At 43.6% G+C, this 19,142-nt stretch overlaps 1 protein-coding gene across 1 annotated transcript in view; it reads left to right on the top strand.

Annotated features, from left to right (window-relative positions):
* ACTN3 (actinin alpha 3) overlaps positions 1-19,142 on the top strand; it is an 82,198-nt gene that overhangs the window by 31,653 nt on the left and 31,403 nt on the right. The window contains exons 2-3 of the mRNA XM_073578493.1: positions 13,391-13,505; positions 18,200-18,319. Of these exons, the coding sequence (XP_073434594.1) occupies positions 13,391-13,505; positions 18,200-18,319 (235 nt within the window). The remainder of the gene's footprint in view (positions 1-13,390; positions 13,506-18,199; positions 18,320-19,142) is intronic.

Raw genomic sequence — 19,142 nt, 5'->3', positions numbered from 1 at the left:
TAGCCCTCACTTCCCCTGCATCTATCCCTAAGTAAGGAATTGACAAGTGAGTACACTGGTCCCACCGCTGCACTAATACAACACAAGGTAAGGTAAGACAAACACCACAGGGAAAAGAAACCAGAAACACATAGCTTTCTCTGCTGCAATGCACCGCACAGCAGAGTAAGGCACCAGATAACAGCATTCAGCTGAGGCACCACTGCACCAGCAACCTCCTGTCTTCAGCACGGTTCATATCCAAAAGGACCTGTATCACCAACAGTCAGCTGATGCATCAGGTGACCTTTTAAATTAAGGTGGGAGTGGCCACCACCTGCATCAGCAAACTCAGCAGCAATGTAATTACACCAGCGGCCACCGGGGGGGGGGGGAAACTGACATTAACCCCTGATGGCCTGCAAGGAAAAAAGTTTTAATACGAAAACGCCAAATCTGCCACAGGGCGAGGCCGGCAGGTGGGAGGTGGTTCACAATGCTTCTGACCAGTGGCCACAGAATACTGGCCTGGCCTTTAGACTTGGATGCTTTGGAACGATTCACACATGTCTCATATTAACCTATCTTCAAAAATGACTCGTGGATTTATACTACTATACACAATATAAGCATCAAATATATTTTGTCAAAACCACATGAAAGTTGATAAATTGGCCAATATTTATCAGTTTACCCCAGTTTTTGGAGTAAGATGAAATGCAAAAAAAAACCCTAACATTTTTTGAGTATATTAAAAAAGTTGGCATTATGTCCAGAGAAGAGGGCATGGACTTTCAGACATTATGTTTTGAAGTTGTCAAAAAAACAGTCAAAAATTAGTGTTATAGTTGACAACTTTTCAGGAAATGCTCCTTGTTTGGGGAGTTTTTGGAAGAGTTTGTCAATTCCTGAAGCGTTTATTAAAGCAGTTTGGAAGAGTTTTTGAAGCATTTTGGAAAAGTTTTTGCTCCTGGAGAATTGTTTTTTTTTTGTAATCTTTTTGATTGAACAGTGCCTAGTTTGGAGCGCGTTCCGTCAAGAGATGGTTTAAAGAAGTTGCATGCGCAAAAGGCATTTTTGAAGATCTGAAGAGGAAAAAACAGTTCAAAAGCAACATATGAACAGCAAAGTGGGTTTACAATAGAAATTTATTGGAACAGTCAAGCATTTTTTGAGCGGACCTGTCCCAAAAAAACTTCTGAAAAAACTCTGCATTGACAAACCCTTAGGGAAGGTTCACATGAGCGTAATAAAATAATCAGTTTCATCCAGAAAAGTGGGTTAATTTTATTTCTCACTTGTCATCCGTGTACAATCCAATTTTTTTTCCAGCAGCTATCCATCGTTTACAGGACCATTGACAATTTCCTATGTTACATTATTGCCATGTACCCGTAAAAATCCGATGTTATACTGTGGCTCTATACGGCATCCGATTTTTTTCTCCAACTCATGGACTTTAATGGGTGATTCTCATCCGATTCCTGGAGGAAAATGGCGCATGATGCACATTTTTTCACATGCCGATTTGGTTAGTGAAAAAAAAAAAATTGGTCTTTTGCACTGCCCCATTGAATAACATTGGTCCCGGTGTGATCTGTTTTATTTTTTTAACAGGTAGAACTCGGATCAAATCTACGGTCATATACACGAGCCCTTAGAGATATTAATTAAAGGGGTTGTCCATTAAAAGGATCAAAATCTTTGACCCCGATAAAATAATAAAGCTTATATTCACCTCCCGCGCCGGCGCCCTTCTTGCGGTGTCAGCACTTGCTCTCCTGTGCGGTTGTTGTGACAATTTGTCACTGGTCTCAAAAAGTAACCCTAACCTAATTTTTATGCTATAAATGAATAGTATGTAAAGAAGTAATTTTGCAATATTTGCTATAAAAAAAGTTTGTTTCTTTCTCCTCTTGGATTAATTCACTCTCAACTTATGGATAACATCTGTATTCAGCAGTGAAGACAGGTTTTCCCATTACAGAGAAAGGAGATGTCACTTGGTGCTTGTAAAGTTCTATGCAAAGGGGAGGAGCTAGAAGCCGACACAGAGAAAGGAGATGTCACTTGGTGCTTGTAAAGTTCTATGCAAAGGGGAGGAGCTAGAAGCCGACACAGACATTTTTCTGCACATTCCATAGAATGTTAGGGGCACTAACTGTCATCTCCTATCTCAGTTATGGGAAAATCTTGTCACTGAATACAGATTTTACCCATGAATTGAGAATTTTGATAATAATTGATCAGTCCACAAGTAGAAACAGATTTCACTGATAAGCTATATCACAAAGTTAATTATTTCCATTTGTACTATTGATTTATAAAAAGGAAAAATACTAAAACAACAGTTACTATTTAACTCTTTAGGGAAGCAGCCATTGTTTGTTTTTTGCGTTTCATTTTTTTCCTCTCCTTTTTCACACAGCTTGACCTTTTTTTTCTTTTTCTGCTGACATAGACATTTGATTTTTGCGGGTCGAGTTGTAGTTTTGAATGAAACCATTCATTTTACCACACGGATTAAGAATAAATGCAAAAAAGATTCAAGTGAAAGGAAATGGTGAAAAAAAACAACGCAATTCTGCCTTTGTTTTTGGGGGTTTCCTTTTACAGAATTAATTGTGCAGTAAAATTAGCTAGCAATATCATTCTCCAGGTCAGTTCAATTATGGGGATACCAAACATATATATTTTTTTTTTACTATATCAGTGATTTAAACAATTGTGAACTTTGTAAAAAAAAAATAATAATTTGGTTTGTGTCACCATTTCTGAGACTCATCATTTTTTTAAATTTTTCCTTTGGTGGAGATTTCTGATGGCTTGTTTCTTTTTTGTGAGATGAGCTGGTGTTTTTCGGTATGAAATTTTGAGGTACATACTGTGTTTTCATAGTTTCTTATTGCATTTTTTGCTGTGTGGCGACAATCGAAAAGTCACAATTCCGGTGTTTCGCTCTCATCTCTTCTTTACAGCGTTTAGTCATCGGATTAATTAAATTTACATTTTGATAGATCGGACATTTACGGATGCTGTGATACCAAATATAGTATATAGTTTTAAATTTGTTAGATTTCTTTCATTTTAACTGGGAAAAAGATTGAAACTTTTTTAAATTTTGTAGTTCCCATTAGAGTAGTTGAACCTGCAATTGTTTGATTGCTTCTACCAGGCTTGGACTGGCCGTCAGGGGAACAGAAGAATCCCCCGGTGGGCCCACCTCCTATATGAGCAGTACTTGGCACCATATACTATATTCTGTATGTACAGACACACAGCATCTCATCATTCATTTAAAAAACTATCCACTTACGGTAATTATTATAGAGAAGTAGAGGTCAATTTGTTCATGAGGCTGATGTAGTATTTGCATGTGACTGAACGGTAGGCCCACAGAGTCAATGCTAGTGATGCAGGGCTGTGGAGTTGGTAAGCCAAACCTCCGACTCCTCAATTTCCATACCGACTCGAACGCCTACTCCGACTCCACCAAAATGGGCTCCGACTCCACGAGTCCGACTCCACAGCTCTGCCAGGGCTGTGGAGTCAGGCAGCAAAACTTCCAACTCCACTCCTCAATTTCCATGACACCAACTCCGACTCCACCAAAATGGGCTCCGACTCCACGACTCCGACTCCACAGCCCTGCGATGAGCCCTTGGCACGCCAGTCCAACACTGGTTTCTAAAATGTATGGAAAAAAAAATCAGTTTCTTTTATGACGCCTAGCTTGTAGCTAGTCATTATTGAAGAAATCACAGCAAGCATAAGGGCCTTCAGCTGTCCCTCGGCTGATATAGTAACCCGTCGGCTGCCAACTATGTTGAACAAATCCACCAATATGAACAGGTTTGGATAATGGTCTAATGTATATGAGGACGCCAGCCAACTGATGATGGTCTGTGGAGATATCTGCAAGGGACATCTTATCTTGGCCTTCCAATCACTTTGTTCTCCTGGACATGTTGAAAACAGGAGTGCACCTGTGTATCGGAGAGACAGCCAATATGTTCGAAGTATCATTTGGTGGGCAACCATCTAATATCTATGGGGGCCTTTGTGCTGTGCTAACATATATTAGGTATGTTAGAGTGCTTTTACACTACATTTTGGCACCCCATTTGTTGGTCCCGTCAGGGTTTATGTCCGAACCCCACGCATCGTTTTCGGGTGTGTACGGCTACTGGAGATGGACACTCAGACGTAGTAGACTGTGCTTGGGTGTCCATCTACAGTAGGTGTAAACACCGAAAATAATGCACAACAGAGCACACATTTGCTCTGTCGGCACCATTATAGTCTATGGCCCCTTCGACACATACGTCCAAATCCAGTTTTGCGGGGGGTTCGGATGTAAGCCCCGACGGGACCAACGAACAGGGTGCCAAAACGCAGTATGACATCACCCTTAGGCAAAAGTAGAGGATCGATAGAGAAGGTAATATAACCGTAAGGTCAGACTTCAGAGTTCTTGTCTCTTGTATAATGGAGACACGTGGTCTGCATTGGAACTTTAAAAGTAAAAGGTTAGGAATGTTTTAAATGAAATCTATGCAAAATGTCTTAATTTTATATCTTATTTTCCATTAAGAAAATAAAAAAAGTTTGAAGGTGAACATAGCCTTTATTGGCTAAACACGTTAGTTACCTAAGAATAAATTAACCAATACCACATCACCACTCGCAGGTTCTCTTTCAGAATTATAAAAACTGGCCAAATACTCCTATCGGATCTGAAACGATGGCCAATAGGCAATATTGGCTTTCCACTACTTTTACATTGATGACCTATCCAGCAGTGGTAATGAAATCCTGTCGGGAGAGTGAGCTGGATGTCAGACTCACACCAATCTGATATCAATGACCTATCAAAAAGATGGGTCATCAATATCAACGTAGAGGACAAGACCTTCAAAGAAAAGGGACTTTATTAACAAGCTCTTCGAATGGCTGTTGTACTGTCCTTTTTTGCTATTTTACCGTACTCTGTGCATACTATTCTGAATGTTGATCAACTCTCGGATTCAGGATGGAAAGACCTACTTTTTGGAGCAGACTGGATCATGCATTATGGATGTACCTAAACCTCATTCCCACTAGCCTTCCCATCCCTTAGTTGAACAAGACGGACAGGTTTTTTTTTTCCAACCGTACTAATTTTATTACCATTGAATATATATCTCTACATATGATCGGTATCAAACCAATTTTAAACCAAAAATTTCGAGTAAAAAAAAGAGACTTCTATCATCAAAAGATTTGTTATTCCAAAATTTCCCATCACTCTCAAGCCTAGGGGAAAATAACTCAATGGATTGGGGTTTGCGTTCCCAGCCCATTCTATGGTTATGGTAAATCTGGTTTTACGATCAGAGTAAATGATCCTAGTGGTGACCATCCCATGATTATGATCCAGGATGAATGGTGACAATCTCCCACCCTTGCCCAGGAACAATCCAGTCTATGCAGTGATAATCTAGAAGGTATGGAAATCATCTGGTCTAGCATGCACACCGAGCTCCGGCAATGGTGGCCGTACAGTGCTACGGAGGTCAATTATAATGTGCAAGGAATGACAGTTTTTTTTTTTTTGACAAATCATAGAGACATTACGGTTATTTAAAACTATACAATGTCTTAAACATAAAGCACTTTTCTATGGCTGAAATGGACATGTCGTACGGTATGCAGTGTCCTAAATAGACCATGACTACCATAAAATCTGCAGGACGATGTTCCCAGCAAATTGCAGACAGTAACAGGATCTCCCACCTGTCCTTCCATTTGGTATGGGATCGCCAAGCTCCGTCATTCCAAGATGATGTACAGCGCACATCCCATAAACCATCTTTGGGACTCTCCAGGATATCGTTACCCTAAAAATAGGTTTCTAAGAAGCTGACAGATTTGTTGGTTTGGCCAGACGCCTAAAATGTAAAATATGTTTTTTTTAAAGAAGTCTTAGTAAGATAGACGTATTAATTGACCATGACAAAAACATGAATTCACTACTATTTTTTTTATAGAATCAATAAAAAAAAAATCTGTCTAAATGTATTTTCATTATAAAAAATGGAGGTTTGCACATGTCCACTTGTATGCCATAGTGTGACGAGCGTCAGCTTACGCTGAGTCGTTTTTCTTGAATGAGTGGACCCTCTGGGCCGTGGCGCCCAGCCACCTAGGGCGAGCTGACCTAGTGAGAACCCACCTCCTGTACAGGGAGTGTCAGGGGCAAGACCAAGGGGGTGAGCCACCACGGCAGCTGGACCAGACGGCCGACTCAAGGAGACACTATTGAGTGTCTGGCAACAGGACAGACAGGATACCAAACATAAAGCAAAGTCACAGAGTTTCTTCAGCAAAGGTGGTTTCACACTTTATTTAGGTGCAAGGCATAAACAGGGAATCAGATGCAGGGCGCAAACAGTGAAACACGGCAAGATGCCCGCACGAAAACATGCCAGGGTCCAGGGCAGGGTACGTGTTAGAGATCACACAAGAGTTCCTAGAAGGGATGCGTGCTAGGACACGCCAGAGTCCAAGACAAGGTGCGCGCCGAGAGACACGCCAGAGTCCAAGGTAGGGTGCGTGCAAGGACACGCCAGGATCCAAGACAGGGTGCGATGGCATCGGACTCCGGACTACTGGCAATGACCGACAGGGTCCAGGCATCAGGCTGCGGACATCAGCTCCGGACATCAGGCCGCAGTCATCTGGTTCCGGACCTCTGGCAGCGGTTGGCAGGTTTCGGGAATCCGGCAGGCAAGCCAGGGTTTAAGGCAGGGTGCGTGCTTGGACCCACGCCAGGGTTCAAGGCAGGGTGCGTGCTTGGAGCCACGCCAGGATCAGGTTCACAGGACGGAGGCCTGAGCATGCCGAGGGGCATGCCAGGGACAGGTATGAGGACGGAGGCCTGCGCGTGCAGAGAGGCATGCCTGGGACAGGTACAAGGACGGAGGCCTGCGCGTGCAGAGGACATGCCAGGGACAGGTACAAGGACGGTGGCCTGCGCGTGCGAGGACACGCCAGGGACAGAGTAGGAGAACAGGGTTAGGGCCTGTGCGTGCAAGAGGGCACGACAGGATACATGACAAAACCTGCGTGTACTTTTATAGAAGCACGGGGAGGTATGCCAAGGGCAGGCGAGGGCCTGCGCGTGCTATAGAGAGCATGTAGGGCACAGTGCAAAAACAGCGTGAAGTGCAAGGAAGCACAGAGAGCACGGCTGGGGCACTTGCTAGCTGATCGGGCTGCGGCACTGACAGATGGGCAAGACTCCAGCGAACCCGGCTGAGGCATGGCAGGCGACACAGCTGTCATTGACCGACGAGCACGGCTGAGGGACAAGCAGGCGGGCACGGCTAGGGTGGGCACGGCTGAGGCACAAACAGGAGGCTAGGAAGGCCAGGAGCATGCAAAGGGCACATGAAGCAACAGAGCAAGGCAAGACAAGAAACCAGGCAGAGCATAGGCAGAGTCATGGAACCAGGAACGGAAGCATAGGCAGAAACATGGAGTCAGGTCTGAGCAAGGAACAGAGCTAGCAGCGGAGCGTAGGCTGAAGCCCAGAGCCGGGCCAAGGTAAAGCCTTGGGACTAGCCAGGGAACGTGCTAGAGAGCACCATAGAATAACAGGCAGCGACAGAGAACAGAGAGAAAACACAAGGCAGAGCATAGCAGAGACAAAACATGGCACGAGGGACAAACACTAGACAAGGCACGAGACAAGAGACGGAGTACGAGCATGGAGCGTGTGCAGAGACACACGACAGAGCAAAGTGCAAGGGCACAGAATAGAGGGAGCGACCCAGCAGCCATGTAGAGAAGCAACGCAATACTCAGACCCTGAGCATAGGAAGGGGCGGTCTGATATAGGGCATAGCACCTCCACTTCCGGGTCAAGACCGGGGGAGTACTTCCAATTCAATCCTCCAGGATCACAGAGCAGTCACATGATTAGGATTCCAGACATGCAGGGATGATTGCAGAACCAGTGCTGAAACCTAGGCTGGTCACATGATCAGAGTTCCAGACATGCAGAGATGATTGCAGAACCAGTGCTGAAACCTAGGCAGGTCACATGATCAGAGTTCCAGACATGCAGAGATGAATGCAGAACGAGCCTCTGCTGGAACATTAGAAAGACACATGATCAGGGGTTCTAGACATGACGAGACGATCACAGAAGGCAGACAGAAACGCAGGCATTCTGCAGCTCAACAGTCATGAGGTGAGTGTGCACACTGCTCTAGGGAACATGCAGGATAGCAGACATGAGATGCGCATGCACATCGCTCCCGGGGTCCTGAGGCAAAACAGACATGGCGGACATGACACATAGCAGTTGTCGTATAGAGCAGTCCTGGGCAAAAAAAAAAAAGCAGCCCACAGACCACATCCAGCCCTCTGGATGTTTCAGTCTGGCCCAAGACAGTTAAAGGGATGAAAACACTTGTCCACGGCTGCACCATGCGGTCGCCCTTGCCTGCCCGATGTCACTGAGGATGCAGATAGTGGTGAATAAAGTGGTGGAGGACGGAGCAGAAAGCTTCTCCTTCCACCATTCACCGTGCGCAACTAAGGCAGTAGACGCGATGACGTCACTACATCATGTCTGCTGTGTGGAGTGTCAGTGCCAGCAAAGACCAGAGCAATGGCCGAGGGGATAGTCGCGAGATATGTGTTTGCTTATTTTAAGGTGTGGGATGTGTCTGTAGATAGGAGGGATATGTGGGAGCTCACACTGTATATAGGGCCCATATATCAGCTCATATTGTATATAGCTATGCGAGGTCTTATACTGTATATAGGTGGGCTATGTGGGGTCTCATTCTGTATACAGGAGGCTATGTAATGGCTCATGCTGTATATAGGGGGCTATGTGGGGTCTCGTTCTGTATAAAGTGGCTATGTGGGGACTCACACTGTATATAGGGCCTATGTATTGGCTCATATTGTATATAGGAGCTATGTGAGGTCTTATACTGTATATAGGTGGGCTATGTGGGGTCTCATTCTGTATACAGGAGGCTATGTAATGGCTCATGCTGTATATAGGGGGCTATGTGGGGTCTCGTTCTGTATAAAGTGGCTATGTGGGGACTCACACTGTATATAGGGCCTATGTATTGGCTCATATTGTATATAGGAGCTATGCGAGGTCTTATACTGTATATAGGTGGGCTATGTGGGGTCTCATTCTGTATACAGGAGGCTATGTAATGGCTCATGCTGTATATAGGGGGCTATGTGGGGTTTCGTTCTGTATAAAGGGGCTATGTGGGGACTCATACTGTATATAGGGCCTATGTATTGGCACATATTTTATATAGGAGCTATGTGAAGTCTTATACTGTGTATAGGTGGGCTATGTGGGGTCTCATCTGTATACAGGGGCTATGTAATGGCTCATGCTGTATATAGAGGAGCCATGTGAGGTCTTATTCTGTATAAAGGGGCTATGTTGGGTCTCATACTGTATATAAGAGGCTATGTGAGGGCACATGTTATAAGTAGAGGGCTGTGTGAGAGCTCACACTGTATATAGGGGCAATGTGTGAGCTTATACTGTATATAGGGAGGCCAGATAGAGGCTCATACTGTATATAGGGGACTGTGTGGGGGCTCATACAGTATATGGAGGTGTCAGCATACTTAATCCTGCTCAATATTAAGTGATACATGTAATATTAAAAAAAATGTTAATATTAATATTGAGCAGAATTAATTTCAGCCTAATGGTTCGGCCCTCCACAACAGTTACGGTCTGTCATTTGGTCCCTTGGAAAAATTAATTTCCCACCCCTGCTATAGAGGAAACCTTGGAGTACTTATTTTTGGAAAATGATGGACTAGATTTAGATTCATGGTAGCATTCTGCTAATATTGTTTTTTTTTAATCATTTTACTTATTATAGAATTCAAAAATTAGTAAAATCCTTAATATATCAATGTCAGAAGTCTTCTCGGTGACAGTCATTGGCTTTAAAGAGTGTTTCCTCCTAAAAATAAAAGCTCAGTGGTAAATATAGGTCCTTGGGTTGGGTTGCCCTAGTCCGTCATGCTGTGAAAGTTTTCTCCCAACCATCGATAAATTATATGTTTTAAGTAAAGCCGAGAGACATAGAATATTCAATAATCTTACGATCACTCGAAAGCAAATAAATCATGACAATGGCTGGCCAATATCAAGCTAAATTAGCACGTTGCGCATTTGGTAAGGTTTTCTAAACTGTGTGGAAACAGAACAAAATAATGCCACGCCGGTGGTTTAACCTGACCTACAGAGTTGGACCCCATTGAGTAAAATCCATGCCGAAAAGGTGCAATTCTACAACAGGAATTGACATTATGCGGATTTGAAAAAAATGCAACAAAAGCCAATTTCTACAGATTCCGCACCACCAGAAAAAAAAAACAGCACGTGGATGAGATTAGGTTATAACTCATTCATTGCCTAACAAACAATCCCTGCATGTGTTGTGGCTGTTGAACAGCTGCAGCGACTTGAGCATTTTTTCGAGCACTCTGAAAATGCTCGATTAGGACACGAGCATGCTAAGATAGCATCACTATCATCACTACCTGCTGTCTCATTCTCCTACACATGCTTATAGAGGTTTTCTCATGTTCAGTCTTCAGGAGCCCACCCCTCCTCTGCCTCCCTGCTTCCTTCCTGTTTGAGGGTCGATGCATTCTTGATTGATTGACGGTTTGGACCAGCATCACGGTTGCTCTCCTGGTCCAAAATGTGCAGTATCTTTTGATATTATATGAGTTTGAGAAGCACAGGGGTACTTCAGAGCAGCGCTTACAAGCTTTTAAAAAAAAGAGTTGCAGTAGTGCACTCCATTGCCTAGGAGACCGGCCACCACTGATAGACTGCAGAAGTGGCTGGAAATCTTGTCAAAATTCGAAACACAATAAAATTAAAAATCTAGAGACTGGAGAGAGCTTTTCATTAGACTCAAAATTACTAGTTTTTACAAGCATTTTGCCTTTTTACCCATTTGAGAAAATGAGAAGAACCCTTGAAATGTGTGAATTTCAGCACTAGAGGGAATTTGAAGGAACAAAAATCATAATTCATTGAATTTTTTAGATCATTAATTTATTAATTCCAGCTCTATATGTTGGCACGAGCAGAACATTCAGAGTAAGACATATCCTTCCTGACCTTGGCTCTTGGTTCAATGTTGTATCTTGATATATCGTAAGTGGTGCAAAATTACTAGCTTTCAAAGAAAGCCATGATTTTGTCACAAGATGCCTATGCTGTATGAATCTGTGTGGTCAGTCTATTTAGGGTTTTTCTATATTGCATGGAATTGGTTGGACTTGTCGGTGGCAAGGGTGGACTTGTCGGTGTATGTGGGAGTAAAGGGGGCATGTCACGAAGTGACTGGCCCTGTGTGACACGACCCGACAAGCGGTCAGTCACTAAACAACAAGACAAACAAGGGGACACCGGGGACACAATTACAACGGTGGGCCCTGCTATAGGGAAAGGAGAAAGGGACACCTCCTGCACTCTCCTGAGGCTGTGTCCTGGACTATCCTGACGTCTCTATACGGCTTCTTTCAAACCGTCACCGAGCAGGATATCTTAGCCCTTGCTTGGCCTGCACCTATCCCTCAGTAGGGAATTGGCGAGTGCGGACACTGGTACCACCGCTGCACTAATACAACACCAAGGGAAGAAATAACAGACAAGGTAAAACAAACAACTCTTAGCTTTGCTGCTTCAATGCACCGCACAGCAGAGTAAGGCTCCCAACAACAGAATTCAACTGAATCACCACTGCACCAGAAAACTCCTCTTATCAGCTCAGTTAGTTTCCAAAAGGACCTGTATAACCAACAGTCAGCTGATGCACCAGGTCACCTTTTTAAGGAATGTGGGAGTGGTCACCACCTGCATCAGCAAACTCACCAGCCATGTAGTTACACCAGCGGCCACCGGGGGAAAAACTGATATTAACCCCGGATGGCCTGAAAGGAAAAAAGTTTATATGTGAGAAGCCCGATCTGGCACAGATCCAAAAATGGATCGTGACAGGCTATTAGTCCTATTTCAGAAGTCAGTGCTTTATTCCGGAGGCAAAAAATTGATCCGAGCATCAGCAGTGCTTTTCTTCCGAGTTTCATCAGTATTTGGTCAGTGTTTGATCTTTTACCATCACAGTTTTATCAGTGATGAAAAAATAATGCTCCAACCAGAATTGTCACTGTCATCAACAGACAGACAAAAATGGAAATAATGAAAACTAACGGGAGTGAGAAACCCATTAGTGTAACCTGAATCTTAGGGGCCTCCTATGCAAAATCTTTTTTGGGGCCAACTATTCTTCCGAGCTTGGTTGTGACTGGAAGCGCTTTCCTCACTATATACGGTAGATACACCTCCCCTGGCACAACCTATACATACAAGACGCAGAACAAAATTTACTGTAATACGAAGAACCTACCGCAATTTTTCATGAGATCCTATATACCAGCCCTATATCGAGTCATATACAGTCAGTGTAAATAGTAACGTTTAAGGGCATGTGCACATTATGTCTTTTTTTAGGTGGGTATGTTCTGTAATTTGCCCCTGAAAAGAGCTAAACATCGAAAAGACGCCAAAAAAGACACTTTAGGATAAAAGACGCAGTATCCCGATGTGTCTTCCTCCTGCAAAAACTTTCCGCGTTCCACAGGTGTAAAAGACGTTGTGCACAAACCCTAATTTTATACAGACATAAAAATGACAGCTGTAATCATGAAATATAATGATTGTACTATTCTAATATTTTTTCTTAGAAAGTTTTGGTAATTTTTTTTTTTTGGGGGGGGTTGAACATGATAGACAAGTCTAAAAGTGGGAAAAATAGTAAATGGGTTGTCCTGTCACAAAATATTGATGCCCCATCCATAGGATCCATACAATAGGACATGAATTACAGATAAGGTCCGACACCAAGGATGCCCACCAATCAGTTGTCATCTGTTCATGCGGTGGCCAGATGTAAAAGGGAAGTAGGGGCCATATCTCTGGAACGGAGAGGAGCCGAAATAAAAGAAAAACAATGCCGGATTCAGGAGAACGGCGACATTTATGCCAATATGTCAAAATATACATTTATGCTAAATATGTAAAAAATTACATATTTATGGCAAGTTATAGGTCCTATGTACAGATTGAAGCTTAATGCCAAACCATCAGATTATGGCATTGGGATTTAGACTTGATTACACATTTATCCCTGAGATTGTCGCCTTCTTTATTAGGAAGGTTTTACCCTCCAAGAAAAAAACTACTAATTGTCATTCACTTACGTAGTTACGTACCAGTAAATTATATGGTTTTTACGCTCTACTAGATATATGAGTAACCTGCCCACCATTCATTTTGTCCTGACAGACCTTTACAGCCTGGTGTAACTCTCACCTCAGGAAAGCCGGGACCCAAATTGAGAACATAGAAGAAGATTTCAGAAATGGCCTGAAATTGATGTTACTGCTTGAGGTTATCTCCGGTAAGTGGAAGACAATGAGACCCTTTACTGATTTATGCTCTGAACCAGTTATAATTCATTACTATTGTGTCTATGGAAGCACAGATTATTATGCTGGCATCATGAGTAGAGTTGAGCTAATGTTCGGAATCGGTTGCCAAATCTGAATTGGCCCTATTCGTGCCGAATATATGTTTGATGATCGGTTCCGAACATATTCGGTAATTTCTACTCTCATTGACTCCAATGACGTTTGGCTGTGTTCGGCGAATATTGCAAAAACAATATTCGCCGCCGATCATAATCGGAACTGAATTTTGAAAAATTCGCTCAACTCTAGTCATGAGCAGTTAGGCAGGAACCCTGCTGACCAGGACCCCGTCAGAGTGGAGCAGTTGAGAGAATGAATGATGCTGTAGTGCACACTCAAGGCCACCGCTCAATTCTGATGGGGCATTTCAATGTCCCGTTCTCAGGATGGCTGGGACTCCCAATGATTCCCATGTTTTCACCAATTCTGTGGATTTGTCATAACTTTAAATCTTGGGCATAATATTTTGACATATTAAAAAAACTCATGACTCAATATGGTTCCAAAACTGGTATGATAGGACAGCAGAGTAGGAGAAAAAGTTGTGGGCATCTGAGTTACTTCTCAGTCCTTCATTGCAGGAGATATCCATATTTTACCTGAATTACACATTGTTCCAATCAGTGGGGTAATTTGAAGCTCAAGGGCACAAATACAAAATCTCCAACAGGGCCCCCAACTATCATAGGTTAGTATTAGTATTGGTCTTCTAATATTGGCCAAAGTGACCATTTCAGCCCCTTAGGCTCCAAGGCCGGTGTGACTGCAACTCCTGCACCTAGTACAGTATAGTTACACCCCTGGTTCCAATATATATAAAGAGTATAATAAAACTGGTGACATACGGGATACCTATCTGCCAAATCCTCATTTGACCACCCACTTTATCTTCTGATATTGTATACTAACTACCATGGAGCATCAACTTATGGGCTTTATAGATAGTGCTGTAAAATAGTGCTGTACATAGGTGAGCAAATATACAGTATTGGTCGGTTAAATATTGGAACAATAACTTTTACAACTTGCGGCAAATTTGCTTATAATTTAATTTGGAATTCTTAGGTTTTTATGAAGCTCCTGCACTAATGGGTGGACCTTCACGATCATGAATACTTAAGGACATATTCATTCCTTTGTTTTTTTGCATATGGGGAAAAATTAACTACTAATTTTCGTCAGAGTGTTGTATCCTATTTTCATCCATATTTGATTTGTATGTCCCTTTTGCCATCAGTGCTCTATGTGTTTTTTCTCGTATGCAAAAATAAAAATTTCCAAGTTTCTCCTACCCATTATACACTTGAATGACACACAACCAGCATCTGAGTGTTGAACACTTCTTTTACAGACCCATTATATTACTTGGGTGATTTTCATACACAAATGGGATAAAAAACGGACACGTCTTTTTTTTTGGTGGCTAGCGATCATCAACAAAAACGGACATCTGAATGTATAATGAATACATGTTCCATCTGTGAAAAATATGGATAGAATACGTAGGTGAAGAGCATTATTGAGGCCTAAGTACAGTCAACGAGAGGCATTATTATTACCGTATTCATTTTTATAGCGCCATTTATTTAATGGTGCTTTACATGTGAAAAAGGGGCATAGATAGACAAGTACAATAAACATGAGCAATACAAGACACACACAAGTATAAAAGGAGAGAGGACCCTGCCCGTGAGGGCGCATAGTCTACAGGGGATGAGCGAGGATACACTAGGAGAGGGTAGAGCTGGTCGTGCGGCGGTTCAGTAGACTGAAGATCACTGCCAGTTGTAGGCTTGTCGGAAGAGGTGGGTCTTCAGTTTCCTTTTGAAGGTTTCCGTGGTAGACGAAAGTTTGATGTGTTGGGGTAGAGAGTTCCAGAGTATGGGGGAAGCATGGGAGAAGTCTTGTATGCGGTTGTGGGAAGAAGAGATAAGAGGGGAGTAGAGAAGGAGATCCTGAGAGGATCGAAGGTTGCGTGTTGGTAAGTACCGGGAGACCAGGTCACAGATGTATGGAGGAGACAGGTTGTGGATGGTTTTGTATGTCATAGTTAGGGTTTTGAACTGGAGCCTTTGGACAATATGAAGCCAGTGAAGGGCTTGACATAGGGGAGAGGCTGGGGAATAATGGGGAGACAGGTGGATTAGTCAAGTAGCAGAGTTTAGGATAGATTGAAGTGGTGCAAGAGTGCTAGAGTGGAGGCCAGGAAGTAGGAGGTTGCAACAGTTGAGGCGGCAGATGATGAGGCGAACACGAGCGTTTTTGCAGTTTCATGGTCAAGGAATGTGCAGATTCGGGAAATATTTTTTGAGCTGGAGTCAGCAGGAGGAGGAAAGGGCTTGGATATGTGGCTTGATAGAGAGGGTAAAGTCGGGGATCGCCCTGAGGCATTGATGAATATGTCTAGTGGAGGGGTAAAGTGAGAAGGGGAAAGATGATGAATTCTGTTTTGTCCATGTTCAGTTTTAGAAAGCGTACAGAAAAGAAAGATGAAATAGCGGACAGACATTGAGGGATTTTGGTCAGTAAGGAGGTGAGGTCAAGCCCAGATAGGCAGATCTGTGTGTCATCGGCATAGAGATGATACTGCAAACCGTGGGATTCTATGAGCTGTCCCAGGTGAAAGGTGTAGATGGGGAAAAGTAGGGGTCCTAGAACTGAGACTTGGGGAACACTGACAGACAGGGGGCGAGGTGAGGAGATGGTGTGGGAGAGGGAGACACTGAATGTCCGGTCTGTTAGATATGATGAGATCCAAGATAGGGCCAAGTCTGTGATGCCAAGAGATGAGAGAATCTGTAACAAGAGGGAATGGTCCACAGTGTCAAATGCAGAAGACAGGTCCAGGAGGAGGAGGACAGAGTAGTGTCGCTTGCTCCTGGCAGTTAGTAGTTCATTGGTGACCTTAGTTAGGGCAGTTTCAGTCGAGTGATGTGGTCGGAAGCCAGATTGTAACCGGTCAAAGAGGAAGCAGGAGAAGAGGTGGGAGGACAGTTCAAGATATACATGCTGTTCCAGTAGTTTTGAGGCATAAGGGAGAAGTATTATCGGGCAATAGCTAGACACAGAGGATGGGTCGAGGGAGGGCTTTTTGAGGATGGGTGTGATTGAGGCATGTTTGAAATATGAGGGGAAGACACCATTTGTAATTGAAAGGTTGAAGAAATGTGTTAGGGTTGGGATGAAGACTGTGGCGAGGTTAGAGATGAGGTGGGACAGGAGTGGGTCAAGCGTGCAAGTGGTGAGATGTGATCTTGACAGAAGGATAGAGAGCTGATCTTTTGTTATGGTGGAGAAGATCCTAACAGGAGCCCAGCCATTCTAGCATCTGCCCCCTTACCAGGAGCCCATCCATTCTAGCATCTGCCACCCTAACAGGAGCCCATCCATTCTAGCATTTGCCCCCCTGCCAGGAGCCCATCCATTCTAGCATTTGCCCCCCTACCAGGAGCCCATCCATTCTAGCATCATCCCACTTACCAGGAGCCCATCCATTTTAGCATCTGCCCCCTACCAGGAGCTCATCCATTCTAGCATCTGTCCCCCTACCAGCAGCCCATCCATTCTACCATCTGCCCCTCCCACCAGCAGCCCATCCATTATAGCATGGGCCCCCTACCAGCAGCCCATTCATTCTAGCACCTGCCCCCCTACCAGGAGCCAATCCATTCTAGCATCTGCCCCCCTGCCAGGAGCCCATCCATTCTTCCATCTGCCCCCTTCCAGGAGCCCATCCATGGGGCTCTTCTTAAAGAGAACCTGTCAGCAGGAGTTTGCTAAGTAAACAACAGGCATTGTCAGGTTGGCAGCGTTACACTGATTAAAATGATACCTGGGGTGAAGAAATCAGTCTTGTGGTTCTTGTGTAATCAGTGTTAGAAATTTTCAGTTTATGATATGCTCATGCTCCGGGGTGGGACTGTAGGCAGCATCTGATCCTCCAGCTCTAAGCCAGAGAAACCAAGGAAAGACCTGCCCACAGGCCGCCCCAAAGTACAAACACTCTGTCTCTATAACGAAGATCATGTTTGTGCTTCGGGGTGGCCTGTGGGCAGGCCTTTTCTTGGTTTCTCTGGCCTACAGCACCAAGATAAGACTCTTCCTACAGTCCAGCCCTGAAGCACGAGCATCTCATTAACTGAAAACGTCTAACACTGATTACAGTACACAAGAACCACAAGACGGATTTCTTCACACCAGGTATCATTTTATTCAGTGTAACAGTGGCAACATGACAGTGTCTGTAGTTTACTTAGCAAAATCCTGCTGACAGATTCTCCTTAACTAGCCAGCCAAGCAGTTCAGTATGTTGTTCATTGAGTCCGATAGTTTACGGCTAATAGTTCATCTAATAGATTTGGCGGCAGATTTTCTTTACAACTTGGATTCACCTGTGACACAGAGTTACCCCATGATTCGCAACTTCAGTGTTTCCCACTAAAAGTAACTTTGTGAATTAAAAAAATAAATAAATAATGACAACTTTTTAGCGTACACGCAAACTTGGAATTCATGAATTTTTTACAGCAACTTGTGGACTAAAAGGTAGAACAAAACAACTTGAAGTTTGTCTTTTTTTCCAAACTTCTCATTTTATAACACTTTCTAAATTGTTCTGTTACAGGGGAAAGACTGCCTAAACCCGACAAAGGAAAAATGCGCTTCCATAAAATCGCCAACGTGAACAAGGCTCTCGACTTTATTGCCAGCAAAGGCGTGAAATTGGTTTCTATCGGTGCAGAGGGTGAGTCGCGGCTGTAATTCTTTGTCCTTATCATCTACTATGCCAAGTGACAAAAATACAGTATAGGGTTTGTCCACCCCTGGATGCAGCTATATAGTTATACTGGATACCTGACGGTCACACGAATATTCTATAAAATGTATTTACGGTAACTTTTGTCTATAAAATGGAGAAGGTAAAGAGGTAGAGGACAAAAGGAAATTCGGGACTGGGATAGTGAAAAAGTAATTAAAGGGGTTGTCCAACACCAGAACAACTTTTTTGCCTATTTCTCGGTTTAAATGGTTGCAAAATAGTAAACAGAGGCATAGACACCTTTTGATACCCCCGCGAATCCAGCACATGTGGCTCCGGAGGTCAGTGCCATCTCCGGAAACCATGTCTGCTACATTCAGAGATTATTACCAGGACCAATGCAACCTGTCATTAACAAAATTAGGGGTGATTAGACGAAATCAGATAAAGATTTGATGACACGTTCCTCTAGTCAGCTGAACGCTGCAGCCAATCACAGGCTGCAGCAGTCCTAGTCTCTTCGGGACAGAGTAGGCTTTGTTTCCGGAGCTCTACTGGATCTACAGCTGAAAGGTGATGATGATATCAGAAACATTCATAGCTAGAAAAAATATTTATTCAAGTGTAGTCCACTATGTTCGCGTACAGCCCATTAGTTTTGTCCTATCAGATGGGTTGTCTCGCACCTCCGTAAGTACACCCTACAATTACCGAGACCCTATTTTACCCCACCATCATTAAATGATGGACGTGAAAGAAGACCGCAGGAGGTAACAGGAAAGTGTTTCTGTTTAAGCGGGAGACTTAG

Source organism: Dendrobates tinctorius, unplaced genomic scaffold (genome assembly GCF_039654945.1).
Source record: "Dendrobates tinctorius isolate UK_male_01 unplaced genomic scaffold, ASM3965494v1 ptg000059l, whole genome shotgun sequence".
In the NCBI taxonomy this organism is placed as follows: domain Eukaryota; kingdom Metazoa; phylum Chordata; class Amphibia; order Anura; family Dendrobatidae; genus Dendrobates; species Dendrobates tinctorius.
Note: the sequence above shows the minus strand (reverse complement) of the source record. Positions and strands in the feature narration are given on the sequence as shown.